At 38.4% G+C, this 12,386-nt stretch overlaps 3 protein-coding genes across 3 annotated transcripts in view; 2 read left to right on the top strand and 1 right to left on the bottom strand.

The window, feature by feature from the left end:
* The first annotated feature begins 428 nt into the window (after positions 1 to 428).
* cUnh11orf54 (chromosome Un C11orf54 homolog) lies at positions 429 to 4,764 on the top strand. Its single transcript, XM_079450521.1, has 8 exons — positions 429 to 776; positions 1,358 to 1,456; positions 2,043 to 2,116; positions 2,188 to 2,289; positions 2,621 to 2,797; positions 2,991 to 3,140; positions 3,271 to 3,387; positions 3,628 to 4,764. Exons 1-8 carry the CDS (start codon positions 710 to 712, stop codon positions 3,799 to 3,801), a joined length of 960 nt encoding a protein of 319 aa, XP_079306647.1. The 5' UTR covers positions 429 to 709; the 3' UTR covers positions 3,802 to 4,764.
* LOC306890634 (N-acylethanolamine-hydrolyzing acid amidase-like) lies at positions 4,346 to 11,005 on the bottom strand. Its single transcript, XM_079450494.1, has 11 exons — positions 10,759 to 11,005; positions 8,738 to 8,902; positions 8,531 to 8,654; positions 8,355 to 8,445; positions 8,209 to 8,285; positions 6,865 to 7,037; positions 6,307 to 6,369; positions 6,154 to 6,220; positions 5,900 to 5,928; positions 5,215 to 5,326; positions 4,346 to 5,110 (listed from the first exon to the last, which is right to left on the bottom strand). The coding sequence occupies exons 1-10, from the start codon at positions 10,926 to 10,928 to the stop codon at positions 5,239 to 5,241; spliced, it is 1,047 nt and encodes a 348-aa protein (XP_079306620.1). The 5' UTR covers positions 10,929 to 11,005; the 3' UTR covers positions 4,346 to 5,110; positions 5,215 to 5,238.
* The window catches only part of LOC306890658 (flavin reductase (NADPH)-like), a 43,957-nt gene continuing 41,935 nt past the window's right edge, over positions 10,365 to 12,386 (top strand). Inside the window, exon 1 of the mRNA XM_079450534.1 lies at positions 10,365 to 10,984. The gene's annotated coding sequence lies outside the window, so the exon portion shown is untranslated. The remainder of the gene's footprint in view (positions 10,985 to 12,386) is intronic.

Here is a 12,386-nt window from a genome sequence, read left to right as displayed (position 1 = left end):
TAGACTGACAGCGCAGAGCACGTGATCATAGACCTTACTGGAAGCGAAACAAAGGTGTTCAAATTGTTCACTTTTACAAATAAATCACGAAGTCATTTGAAGAACGAAACAGGATAATCACCACAGTTTGAGAGAACCAGAACCAAAGACTACATTAACAAATTTGATTCAGAAAAATCCATTGGTTAGTTCTTCTTCTTGTTTCCTTTATTGGCGAACAAATACCGCCACCAACTGGACTGGAGTGTGAAGCGTTAATGGTATAATCAAAACAAACCATAAAAGAACAAAACGCTTTATATATTTATGTAAATCCAAACCCGTGCTCTTAAGATATCTAAACATTTATTTCTGTATTCCTGTCTGTGCATCGGTCAGTACCCAGAAGGCCCGCCTTCCAATAAAAGAGCCAATGGTAAAGGAGTATTGGCTGCCTAGGGGAGGGGCTCTTGACAAGCGCTTGTGTTTATATTTCATATACATTTCGACGTGCTGTATTTCATATTATATTTAAATCCAACCTTCATATATGTACAAAATCTCGACCAATACGAGCGGGGAGAAACCGGATGGCCAATCAAAACACTTTGAGGAGTTTGTTTAAGCGCGGGATGATCGTGTCGTATGATGATGAGCAGAAAAGCGGAACAAGCGCCTCTCGTCACGTGATTCTGTGATTCTGACACATTCTGCGACACGAGACGCAAGAATGACATCCACCAGCAACACCGAAAAGTTCCTGCTTCACGTACCACATCTCCAAGAACTGTGTCAGGGTAACTTAACCTTCTCTTGCAGTGTTTTCTGTGTTTGCAGTTAAAAACAAACGACACGAGTCCAAAGTTCAACACTATTTATAACACGTAATATGCATATTTGTAAGATTTGTAATGTAGAGGATTGCTAATGGTGCTTCTGCTTCAAACAATGCGACAAATGCATTTTATTAAAATATGTTTATGTCAAATTTCCATTAGAAATCAAGTACAGGGTTAGTTTAACCATAGTGACCATGTTTTTTATTCTTAGTAAAAACAGTAACCACAAATCACCAAAGTTTAGCTGGAGTTTAGGTCTGTTGAACTTGTTAGTAATAAAAAATCTCAGATTTATGGTTTTTCAAGATGAATATGTTTTACACCCATATCATCACATTGATTTGTCTTTTTATTACATTTCGTCACAAAAAACGAAATTAAAAGAGGTTATTACAAATATGTGTAATGGGATGAAAGTAAACATCGATCAAGTATTTTACAAAAAAACAAACGAGTGTTTACCACGGTTACTACATAATGAATTCCCAAAAGATGGTCTGTTGTTTCATCACTAATACATTATGTTGTGAATGTAACAGTGCTGGAATCGGGACTGAATACGAATTTTGCTGATGTTAAAGTCTCTGTCACTGACTGCCCGGATCTCACACAAGATCCTTTCAGGTTTCCTGTCCAAGGTGAGCATAGAAGTCCCTTAAAGGAATTTCAATACACATTTTCATGATAAACATTCTGAATGACAACAGGCGTGAGTAAATTGTGTATTTTTTTCATTTGTCGAAAAAGAAATGAAGGTTTTTGATGAAAGAAATCCAGGATTATTCTCCATATAGTGGACTTCAATGGACTCCAAACGGTTGATGGTCAAAATGACAGTTTCAGTGCAGCTTCAAGGGGCTTTAAACGATACCAGACGATGAATAAGGGTCTTATCTAGCGAGACGATTGGTCATTTAAAAAAAAATAATCAAATGTATATGCTTTATACACACAAATGCTCACGTTGCTCTGTTCTGCAAAGCGCGCTCACGACTTCACGTAATCACACGGAAAAGGTCACGCTTGGTCATTACTTCACCTACGTCAAGCGTGACCTTTTCCACGTGAGCCGTGAGCTGAGTGATTTCTTTTCGACTAAAGAAAAAAATACATAAACATCTTGGTTGACAACAGGGGTGAGTAAATTATCATGAAAATGTATGTTGAACTCATATGTCAAAGAACAACAGACTGTTAATAAAATATATGTCACTCTTTAAACAGGTCTGTGCGGCAAGCCACGTATTACAGATGTGGGAGGTGTTCCCTATTTGATTCCACTGGTCCATCTGGACAAGGTTTGTTAATAAAGTATATGAACATGATTATAAAGAATCACTCTTATTTTCTAACTTGACCCATTTCTCAGGTGTACAACATGAATGCCGTGTCTAAGGAGTTAGAGCTGCCCGGAGCGTTTATACTTGGTGCTGGTGCCGTCTCCGCCAAAGCCACCGGGGTAAATGGAGAGGTGTGTATCACAGCAAGCAGATCTTGCATGTAAATATTGAAAACAGAATAGTGTTCTTAAAGGGACAGCTCACCCAAAATTAAAATGATCTCTTCATTTACTCACCCTCGAGTTGTTCCATATCTGTTTGCATTTCTTTGTTCTTATAAACGCAGAGAAGGATATTTGGAAAAACGCTTGAAGCCAAACTGTTCTTGGCCTCCATGGACAACCATATTAGGAAAAATCGTTTACTTTCCTACATTATTCCAAATATCTTCATTTGTGTTCAGCAGAACAAAGAGATTTATAAAGCAGTTTGAATGGACTGCTCTGTTCTGTCACCTTCCAGTTAATGCCTCTGGTGTTGACTGAAGCTGAGGGGAGACCTTTTGTAAATGGCAGTTTTTACGCCACCATCAACCCAGCGGATGGAAAATGTCTGCAGGAGAAATACAGCGACAGGTTCCATGACTGTGACTTTGGCCTTCTTGCAAACCTCTATGCGTGTGAGGGTAAACCTGGGAAGGTAAGGACCAGGTCAGATTCTGGTCTAAAAACGGATACTTTGTTTTTTCAATTTCAATTAAAAGGAATAGTTTACCCAAATATAAGCATTATTTACTCACCCAAAAACATTGTTAAAGTGTTCTATTCAAATGCACTTACTGTGTGTATTCACAAACAAACGCTTGTAACGGTGATGGTAAATGTCATTGCAGGTCATTGAGGTTCGAGCCTGCAGGAGAAGCGGAGAGCTCAGCCTTGTGAGTTGCATGAGAAAGACCATGGAAGAGCATTATAAAGAGAAAAGTGTCGCACTGGGGGGAACATTCATCATACAGAAGGGAAAGGCAAAGTTCCACATCATGGTAAATATACAATAAAAAAAAAAGAACAGAGTGCGACTGTAATGTTCTTAAATGTATTAAATGAAACGTTAGATGGGAATGATGAGATGGAAGTATACATAATTTCGTCCCTGTTCTGATGCATTTTAAGCCACGTGAATTCTCCGCCTGTCCACTGAACACAAATGAAGATGTTGAGAACTGGCTCAGACATTTTGAAGTCAGTGCACCGCTTATCTGTCAAACTGTCATGGTGTCCAAAGACCCGGTGAGTGTCGACCCAAAACTTCTCCATAGTCTCTTTACTGTCAGTATCTGTCAGGGGTATTTTTTGGTTTTCATGTTATATTATTAGACTGATAATGTGGTCACACTTTCCTATAAAATACTGAATGGAGAACAACATCAAATTAAACATTCAAGAATAAAAATGTTATCTATACTACATTGTTTAGTTGCATTTTATTTACAGTAAAGACATTAAAATAACATCAGACTCTATTCACAGGGTCTTGACCTGAGGGTGGAGCATACTCATGGCTTTAGTCATCATGGTGAGGGTGGGCATTACTACATAGACACCACCCCGAATATTGTGGAGTATGTGGGATATTTCCTTCCTGCCGAGTTCATCTACCGCATCGACCGACCCACAGAGACACACAATCTTGGAAGAGATTAAACTCATGACAATTTAGGTTCACATGTATTTTACTGTACTGTACAAGTATATTTTTTAACATAAGCCCTCTTGATGATTTTTTGCCAGTGCAGTTTTAATTTTTTTTGCATGAATGGTAGATAAATAGTCAAAACTAGATCATAATTTACTTGCTTGTAGTCCTTGCTGGATCTAATAAACTAGACCGGCTACGGACAGAAGATCTTGGCGTCTAGCGTTGGAAACGTAAAAAGTTATTATGAATAGTAATGAAGTCATTATCATAAATACAATAAACCTGGAGATGTTCAGGGTTTTCTGCGGGTCTTAAAGGACGCAAAGCACATTTCTCTGAGATGTTTGAGATTCATCATTAAAAACGCTCTTGATGTTGATCATTAAAGTGTTCATATTCCCCTTTTAAATTCATTTGGTTCTGCAGATTATTCACTGAATTTACAAACATCAACATCCTTACACCCAATCTAGTTGTTGTTTATGGTCTGTAGTTTAGAGTTCAGCTATTCACTGAAAACTTGAAAGAACAAAATATTATTTCATTTATAAATTGCAATAGTAATTTATTAGAGTTATAAGTCAATAACATATGAATCCCATATATTCCTTACCTTTTCGATAAGAATCAGGTCAAATGAGCAAAAAGACCGCAACAATCAAATATGTTAAAGTTTCTGCTTACAATTAAATTCAACAACAAATGAACTGTGGATACAATATCGCTGTCATTACATCAATGTTATTTCAAGATTACTGTTGCTGAATCAACAATAACAGTAACAACAACAACAAAACCAATAGTCTACATAATTTGTAAAAATAACACTGAAGATACGACTGACCTCTAATGGTAACAAATACATCAGTATTACAAATGGATAAACTGAAAATTAATTTCAAGGGAAGTAAAACAAAACTGTAAAAAATGTGTCTAAAATAAAAACTGTTACACAAAGATTAAAAGGTAAAATATGTTTTTATTTTTAAAGTGGAACAAAATGACAAAGGCACAACAACACTCCGCTCTATCACTAGAGGGACCTGAAAAAGATTTTAAATGGCTTATAGCTTAAAAATGAACTCTTACCAACTACTAAAAATATTTCAAAATTATTCTTAAAAACTCCGAAACCATTACAAATAAGTATTTTAACAACAACAAATTTGATGATCAATAACACTGTAATTTTTTAAAACATTAGAGACTAAAATAACAATGGTTTCCATTGTTAAGAAAAACTGAAGAGAAGATCAGTTAAACTTGCTGGTTACATTTAGAAAGAAGATTTATGAACGACTCATTGCCACACATCTGTTAAAAAAATAAGAAAAGACAATTCAACATAAACAGTTCATCAAAGGAAAAGAAAATCTGTAACAAATAAATAAATAACTGATGACATCAGAAAATCTGACCAGTCAATGTTCCTGCAGCAGTGGTTAGTTGTGGTGAACTGTGATGTCTCTGACCAATGTTGTGTAATTGTCGGGCATCGCCGCACTCATGACTGTTGTATAAACGGTGTTCCTGGAGAGAAGATTACATTTATTCATTGAGCAGACGCTTTTATCCAAAGTGACTTACACATGGGGTTTACAATGGAAGCAATTGGAACAACATAAGGACAACAAAAATCAAACGATACAGCCGGTCTCAATTAGCCTACCACAGTATACAAAACCATTTATTTAAAGGGTGGAAAAGTTATAGAAGTCGGTCAACTAATCGGTCAAACGATGGCTACAGAATCTGTTAACTAGAGCTAGCGAACATCAGCATATGTTTACAAAAAACACAAGTAAATGAATAACAAGTAATGTTTGACTGTTTTGATTTCACAACATCCGGGAGAGAGATCAATGCTTTGACTGTTGTGAATGTCAGTGGCTGAAACAATGAGTGTCCGTGATGATGCAAGTATAAACACTTAGAGAGATTCATTCACACTAAACTAAGCATTGTGTTGTTAGATCATGGTACCATCACCATGAGATAAGTGCTGGGATGTACGCTGAAGTATGTTTGCATTACTGATCGGCACGCAAGTGAAATGGAAGTCATGTGATGGAAATATAGGCAGTGTACAGCGTGACTTCTTACCTGTTGCATACAGGAGTCACAGACAAAACCTGTAACAATGAAATGATATTACATGTCTATATGCCTTTACTAGTGATAATAAGCATGCAAAATCATTTCTATTCCAAATGTGTTATTAATAGTACTCTTCACAATTTTGCTCAATTTAAAAACAAAAATAAAAAATACACAAAATAAACAAGATATATTACAAACGTCTACAATATTTCTATAATCTTCCAAATTCAAAGTTTTAATATTACTATAAAATATACCTGATACAGAGTATTCATACTAATGTGGTTTTGACCGGTAGAGTTCAATGATTTCATGGCCACCTCTCTGAAATAGAACAAGAGTAGCAATCCTCAAACCAAATCTGTTTCTAACTTGTGAAGATTTTGATGAATAATTGATTGTGTACTTGCCGTCGACGGTCTCTTTTAGGGGCAGGAAGCCAGTGGTCATAATTTGTTTCAACTCGGTACCAGCTAAAACAGGCAAATCGTTCAAATCACAAGTTTAGTAAGGCCTTAGAGATCGAGTGCACGAAATATAGTAGCATCTAGTGGTGAGGTTGTGAATTGCAACCAACGGCTAACTCCCACGCCACCCCTCCCTCTGAAGCACTACGGTGGCTGACACAGAACTTATATGTCGTCACGTTTTCGCATCTGTCCCGAATGAGATAACATATTTAGAAAAGCAGGCTCTGTAGAGCAGTTTGTACATTTAGGGCTACTGTAGAAACAACATGGTGAACTCCATGTAAGAGGACTCGCGGTGTATGTAGATAGAAATCGCTCATTCTAAGGTAATAAAAACACAACGCTTCATTATGTAAGGTGGTTACACACCTCTTAAGAGATAGTTATGTATATGTATTGCATTTCTGTCAATATATCCATAAAAACCTATTGTAACATGCATATGAAAAGTAACATTCTAGTTTAGTTTTTCTTTATAATTTATTTTTTGCCGCTTACTTTCCATTGAGTGGATCCAGAGGCCAGATATCTGCTGATCTGCTCCTGTCTCTGGTGATGACCACACCCTCACCAGGACGAACTCCGCCCACAATGTAATACACATCGGCTATGATCGGCACCTTGGCCAGTCTCATTACAGCATCCTGAAAATCCAAAGCTTCCTCAAGAGTCTGAAAAAATAAAGGGAAAATTCTATTAGTTTATCCAAAAATTTCTCCAACCCTGTGTGACCTTTTCCTGTGGAATACAAAGAGAGATGAGAAGTTTAAAGTCGGCATGAAATAAAAAATGACACAGTGTTGAATTTTATTTTAAATTTCTTATCGAGCAAAAAAATTCATCTTTAACCAAAAATGTTCACCTTAACAACCACTTCTGGTCACGAAGAATGGGCAGGGCTGCAATGACTGATGGATTACAAACCTTTCTCTTTTTAACGATCCAATCAGATGTCGGTGGATGAAATCAAGTCCCGCCCTACATTTTTTTCTCATTTCAGTAGTCGTTTCATTTGGGTACACGTCACGATAGAGAAAAAAAACTCTCTACTTCCACTTCATGCCGACTTTAAAATGGCCGACTTTTTTTTGTGTTCCACTGAGGTACATAATTCAAGAAAGTAAGGAAAGACAGGCTTAAAATAACAAACTTGAGTAAATGATGACAGAAATGTTGTTGTGTAATTCTAATATATCAATTTTGCACATCAGTAAATACATTCGATTTGTGCTTTCTGTCATGATCCTGCCTTGATCCTTGTCTTGGTTTTCGAGTCTTGTGGCAGGATCATGTGTTTTGTGTTGAGAAAGAGCATTGTTTTCGTTTGTCACACAATGCTCTCTCTCCGGTGTCACGTCCTTTAGCCCCGCCCCCTTGTTTCCCTGTTATCTTTCCCTTAGTGTTTCATTCCCCTCACCTGCCTCGTGCAATCCTCCTGTTAGCTTTCCTTTAGTGTTTCATTCATGTCACCTGCCGCCACTCTCCCTGTGTCATCAGTCCTTGTTAGTGTTTCCCTTCTTCAAACCCCAGTTTCCCTCTGTGTCTTGTCGGTTCATTTAGCACATTTACTCTTCCTAGTCTGTCTTGTTTACCCTGCCTTGTATTGGATTACCCGTGTTCCTGTTTCCTGGATTCAAGTTTGTGGACTTATAGTTTATTTATTATTCTTAGCACCTCGTTTGTTTTGTCCCCCTTGTGGGACGTTTTAGTTTTCAGTCTTGTCTTGTTTTTATTCATGTTTTCCCCATCAAGGGTCTTTAACACGTCTGCCTGCGCTTGGGTTCTGTCCAAACCTCATGACACTTTCAATGTAAAAGGTATTTTAAAATACACGTTACTTACCCTTCGCACTAGCCAGCTTACTGGAGAAAATTTTAATAAGACTGCTGAAATTATATTCTCCCACCAATGTCCCTTATCTGTGAAAATACAGACACAAATAAACCTCATGCAAAAAATCACCAGATTATGTTTTAAGGTCTACCTACTGCGTTCATTGCCAGACACTGTGAACTTGTTAGGGCTCTGTCCTGTCCACAGTCCAACATAACCAGCAAACGTTGTTCCCCTGTAAGCCACCTGCACACGTACACTATTTTTATACTATACTTGAATCTATTAGGGAAAATGAACAGTTATGTTTCACTGTAATAGTCTGCAGTACCTGTCCGTTTTTAATAAAAACAACATCAAGTGTAAGATTTCTCAGCACGTCATGGGGATAATCCATGTTTCTTCCATGGTATACTTTTCCCTTAATGTCCTGAGTGATGATACTGGTGCAGAACCTGCATTAAAAGCAAAGCAACCTCAATGAATGTTGAAATGTAAGCATTGCACGCACTGACGCAAAGAAAGTAACTATACATACGCAGACACTTCATAGGCAAAATTCAAAAGTACAACATCTGAGATGTCACTCCCATAGATTGAAGCCAAGCCCTGTATTTCTCCAGCATACGGCTGTGGGATGTATTTTTCCAGTGCTGTCACTACAGGTTTAATGGCATCGTGAACCCATTTAGGAACAGTAGTGCTGGAAAAAAAGGGATTTAAAGATGAATTATTCTCAGAAAGATTGGTTTACCAAACAAATACTGTAATAACTAAACTGCATACCATGTTTGGAAAGACAAGAACGCGATATATGTAAGCGAGGAGCTGCGGTTTATCTGAGTAAAAAGCACAATAACGTTTTACAATAACTGTCCTTCCGACAGATTTTTTTCTTACAATAAAAAGTCAAGAATGGAAATATTCTGGTTTTCAATCCAGAAAAAACGTCACTTCCATGTGTTTAATGGGGCGGTTGACCTTACCAATATGGCGGCACCATTGACATAAGATTCAGGGGTCAATGCTGCATCTATTTTGTGAGAAAAACACAGTTCTATTATACATTAAATCGTTTGCCACTCAAAAGAAGCAAATTATGATCATGTTGGGAAAAAAAGTTTTCAACTTAAGTGGCAGTCCTTAAGTTCTTTTGAGTAAAAATTAACTAAAACCAATTTTTGAGCAAGTACATGAAAAAACGGTGTTAAAAACTATCTCGCTACCCTTGGCTGGATTCACCACGGAAAGCTTGTAATAATGGTTTGTAATTTTCCATGTCGGGTCGTATTTTTCCGGAAATACTTATTTGGTGTCTTTCGTCTATGCTTCATTTCGTCACATTCATGAAGAGGTAAATATTATAAATATTGTCACAGGTGCACAGGCCACACGTGACATAAGACTCAAAACATCAGACTCATCAGTTGAGTTGTGCCGAATCACAACTCGAGTACAGAAAATACATCCGCACATCACCTGCAGTAGCAATTACAAACTGAGATGGCGACAAAGAGGTCATTCCTACGGACAGCCACTTTAACCTTTTGACCTAAACAGTCCTGAATGCGTAATGCTGGGGTCACACCAAAATAACTGTTTTAATCTTGAGAGACTGCAAACAAGAGAAAAAATCCTAGATTTCATCATTCTGCTCCTTTAATGTGTGGTGCGCCATTACTTCATCTGTAAGTCGCTTTGGATAAAAGCGTCTGCTAAATGACTAAATGTAAATGTAAATGTAAATGTAATGTAAATGACGAAGACTGCACGCCACACACCAACAGATTTCAAACAGAGTCCTGAGAGTGAACGCAGGAAATCCCGCGAATTCTCCCGAGACTTCAGAACGAGTTATTTAATATTGCACTGTAAGCTTTGTTTGATATATGTGTTCAATATAAACAAATGTGTACATATAACCTTTTATGTCATTTTTTTATATTATTAATGGTTGCTCAAGCAGCGTTGTCTACAGCATTTAAGGTGGCACAGGACTAGATTTCATTTTTGCAACTCAAATATTGTGCTATTCACAGTAATTAAAAAAGAATGTTAATACAGTTTTGTAAAACAAATAGCTGCTGATATTATCACCTGAAAGGGCTCCACAGGACCTATTTTTCTGTTCCACCTTAAAAGCCTCCCACACTCGGACTCCAAACACTACCGTCGTCACCTACATAGAGATTTGTCGTAATTACGATGATAGTGTTTGTAATGCTTTTGACAGAAAAGGGTTTGAAGTGATAACTACGGTTGTCATTCTTCTGTCAGCAGGTTGGGTACTGTTTTGCTCCACGTGAGTTCTTGTGCGTTTGGTCTTATAGGGTTACATCAGGATTTCTGTTTATACATTTTTAACATGTTGCATATGCAAGATTCGCGATGGGCGGTTCCGACGTGCCAAACCCGATCAGGTTCATTCACTCTTACACACCAGAGGGAATCTGATGAGATCATCGGGACTTTATCGGCCCGATTATCTTTAGTGTGGCCGCAGCATTACTGAGGAGGAGTTCCCCTTGTGAGACCACCACCCGTTTCTCCCGTACTCACTCGATCACCGCAGATGCTGCTTCTCGCAAGAAATCAATGTCATAGAGATTTTTCAGAGGAGCCCATCTCTGATCTGCAGGCACATCCAGACTGATATTCACCACCGGAGGAGAGAAATCCGCTCTCGATAGGCAAAAACAAGCCATCAGCGCCACTATCTGAAGCTTCATGCTGAATCCAGTCGCTCCCGTTGACACATCGACTGCTGTGAATTTATCAGACAACTGTGAGTCCCGAACTTCCGTCCTGTTTCAAAATGAGGAACTGGCGCAATGATTGATAAACAACCACAAGGGGGAACTATCTGCTCACACTTTCCATGATTGTGAGGATAAACATGTGAATGAAACCAGAGGAGCTTTCACGGGTTCGCCTGAGCAAATCATTGAATAGGCGGCAATTAAGTATATGCGGAGATGAGTAAACGCAAACGCGTAACGCGCTGCCTTGGAGACTGCGCACCCAAAACGCATCTGCGCGCATTCATCAGCACGGTGCCCAGGACATTGTGATCGTGCCGTGTCGAACCAGACTCACGTGGGATCATAACTGTACTGTAGGTACTGTACTGTACCTTTCAGGCTGTGCTTAGAATGCTTCGGCGCGATGCTGGAAAAGCGCACATGTGTCCAAAGCGCACCCGAAAGTCACCTGTTGATTACTATGGGGTTCCATGTGTGCCAAAAATGTGTCAACTGTTTTGAGCTTTGTACTATACAATTGTCTTTGTTTACGGTCATTGCCGTCTTTTTCAGGTAAATCAGTACGTCTTGACATTCATGCTGTCTGCTGATGTCGTCGTATATGTCGTCCTGCCGTCTTTTCACAGTGAATCCTTTGTTTTGTAAGCTTTGCCGTCGTCTTGATCTCTCGTTAGTTATGTCATCTTTGCTGTCGTCCGTTATGTCGTCTTGATCTCTCGTTAGTTATGTCGTCTTGATCTCTCGTCCGTTATGTCGTCTTTGCCGTCGTCCGTTATGTCGTCTTGATCTCTCGTTAGTTATGTCATCTTTGCTGTCGTCCGTTATGTCGTCTTTGCTGTCGTCCGTTATGTCGTCTTTGCCGTCGTCCGTTATGTCGTCTTTGCTGTCGTCCGTTATGTCGTCTTGATCTCTCGTTAGTTATGTCGTCTTTGCCGTCGTCCGTTATGTCGTCTTGATCTCTCGTTAGTTATGTCGTCTTTGCCGTCGTCCGTTATGTCGTCTTTGCCGTCGTCCGTTATGTCGTCTTTGCTGTCGTCCGTTATGTCGTCTTTGCCGTCGTCCGTTATGTCGTCTTTGCTGTCGTCCGTTATGTCGTCTTGATCTCTCGTTAGTTATGTCGTCCGCGCTGTTACATAGTATGTTAATGATAAGTTCACTTAAAAAGTGCTATTTTGGGGAATATTAATTTTTTACCAAGTATATTTTAGTTGTAATATAGTTGTAGTAAAGTAAAATTTAAAGTCTATTTAGCCCACTTTTGTGTGCTAAAGTGGAACAACTTAAAGTATATTAAAATTGTACCAATTACATTTTTACAAGCTTATAGCTGGATTGTGCCCCGAATCTAACTCACCTTATTCTGCGTTCCAGACAATTCAGAAGTAACGTTTGAATTTAGTATTATAAAAAAATGATATCTGTTAT

The sequence above is a fragment of the Barbatula barbatula genome (genome assembly GCF_947034865.1).
Source record: "Barbatula barbatula genome assembly, chromosome: 2".
Taxonomy (NCBI): domain Eukaryota; kingdom Metazoa; phylum Chordata; class Actinopteri; order Cypriniformes; family Nemacheilidae; genus Barbatula; species Barbatula barbatula.
The sequence above is the reverse complement of the archived record's forward strand: the minus strand, read 5'-3'. Positions and strand labels throughout refer to the sequence as shown.

Coding starts and splice junctions, on each gene's coding strand:
- cUnh11orf54 (XM_079450521.1), top strand. CDS start 710: ATGACATCCACCAGCAACACCGAAAAGTTCCTGCTTCACGTACCACAT. Junction 777..1,357: donor TCTCCAAGAACTGTGTCAGG/GTAACTTAACCT, acceptor TGAATGTAACAG/TGCTGGAATCGGGACTGAAT. Junction 2,798..2,990: donor GTGAGGGTAAACCTGGGAAG/GTAAGGACCAGG, acceptor ATGTCATTGCAG/GTCATTGAGGTTCGAGCCTG.
- LOC306890634 (XM_079450494.1), bottom strand. CDS start 10,928: ATGAAGCTTCAGATAGTGGCGCTGATGGCTTGTTTTTGCCTATCGAGA. Junction 8,446..8,530: donor TTTTTATTAAAAACGGACAG/GTACTGCAGACT, acceptor GTACGTGTGCAG/GTGGCTTACAGGGGAACAAC. Junction 5,929..6,153: donor GTATGAATACTCTGTATCAG/GTATATTTTATA, acceptor TCATTGTTACAG/GTTTTGTCTGTGACTCCTGT.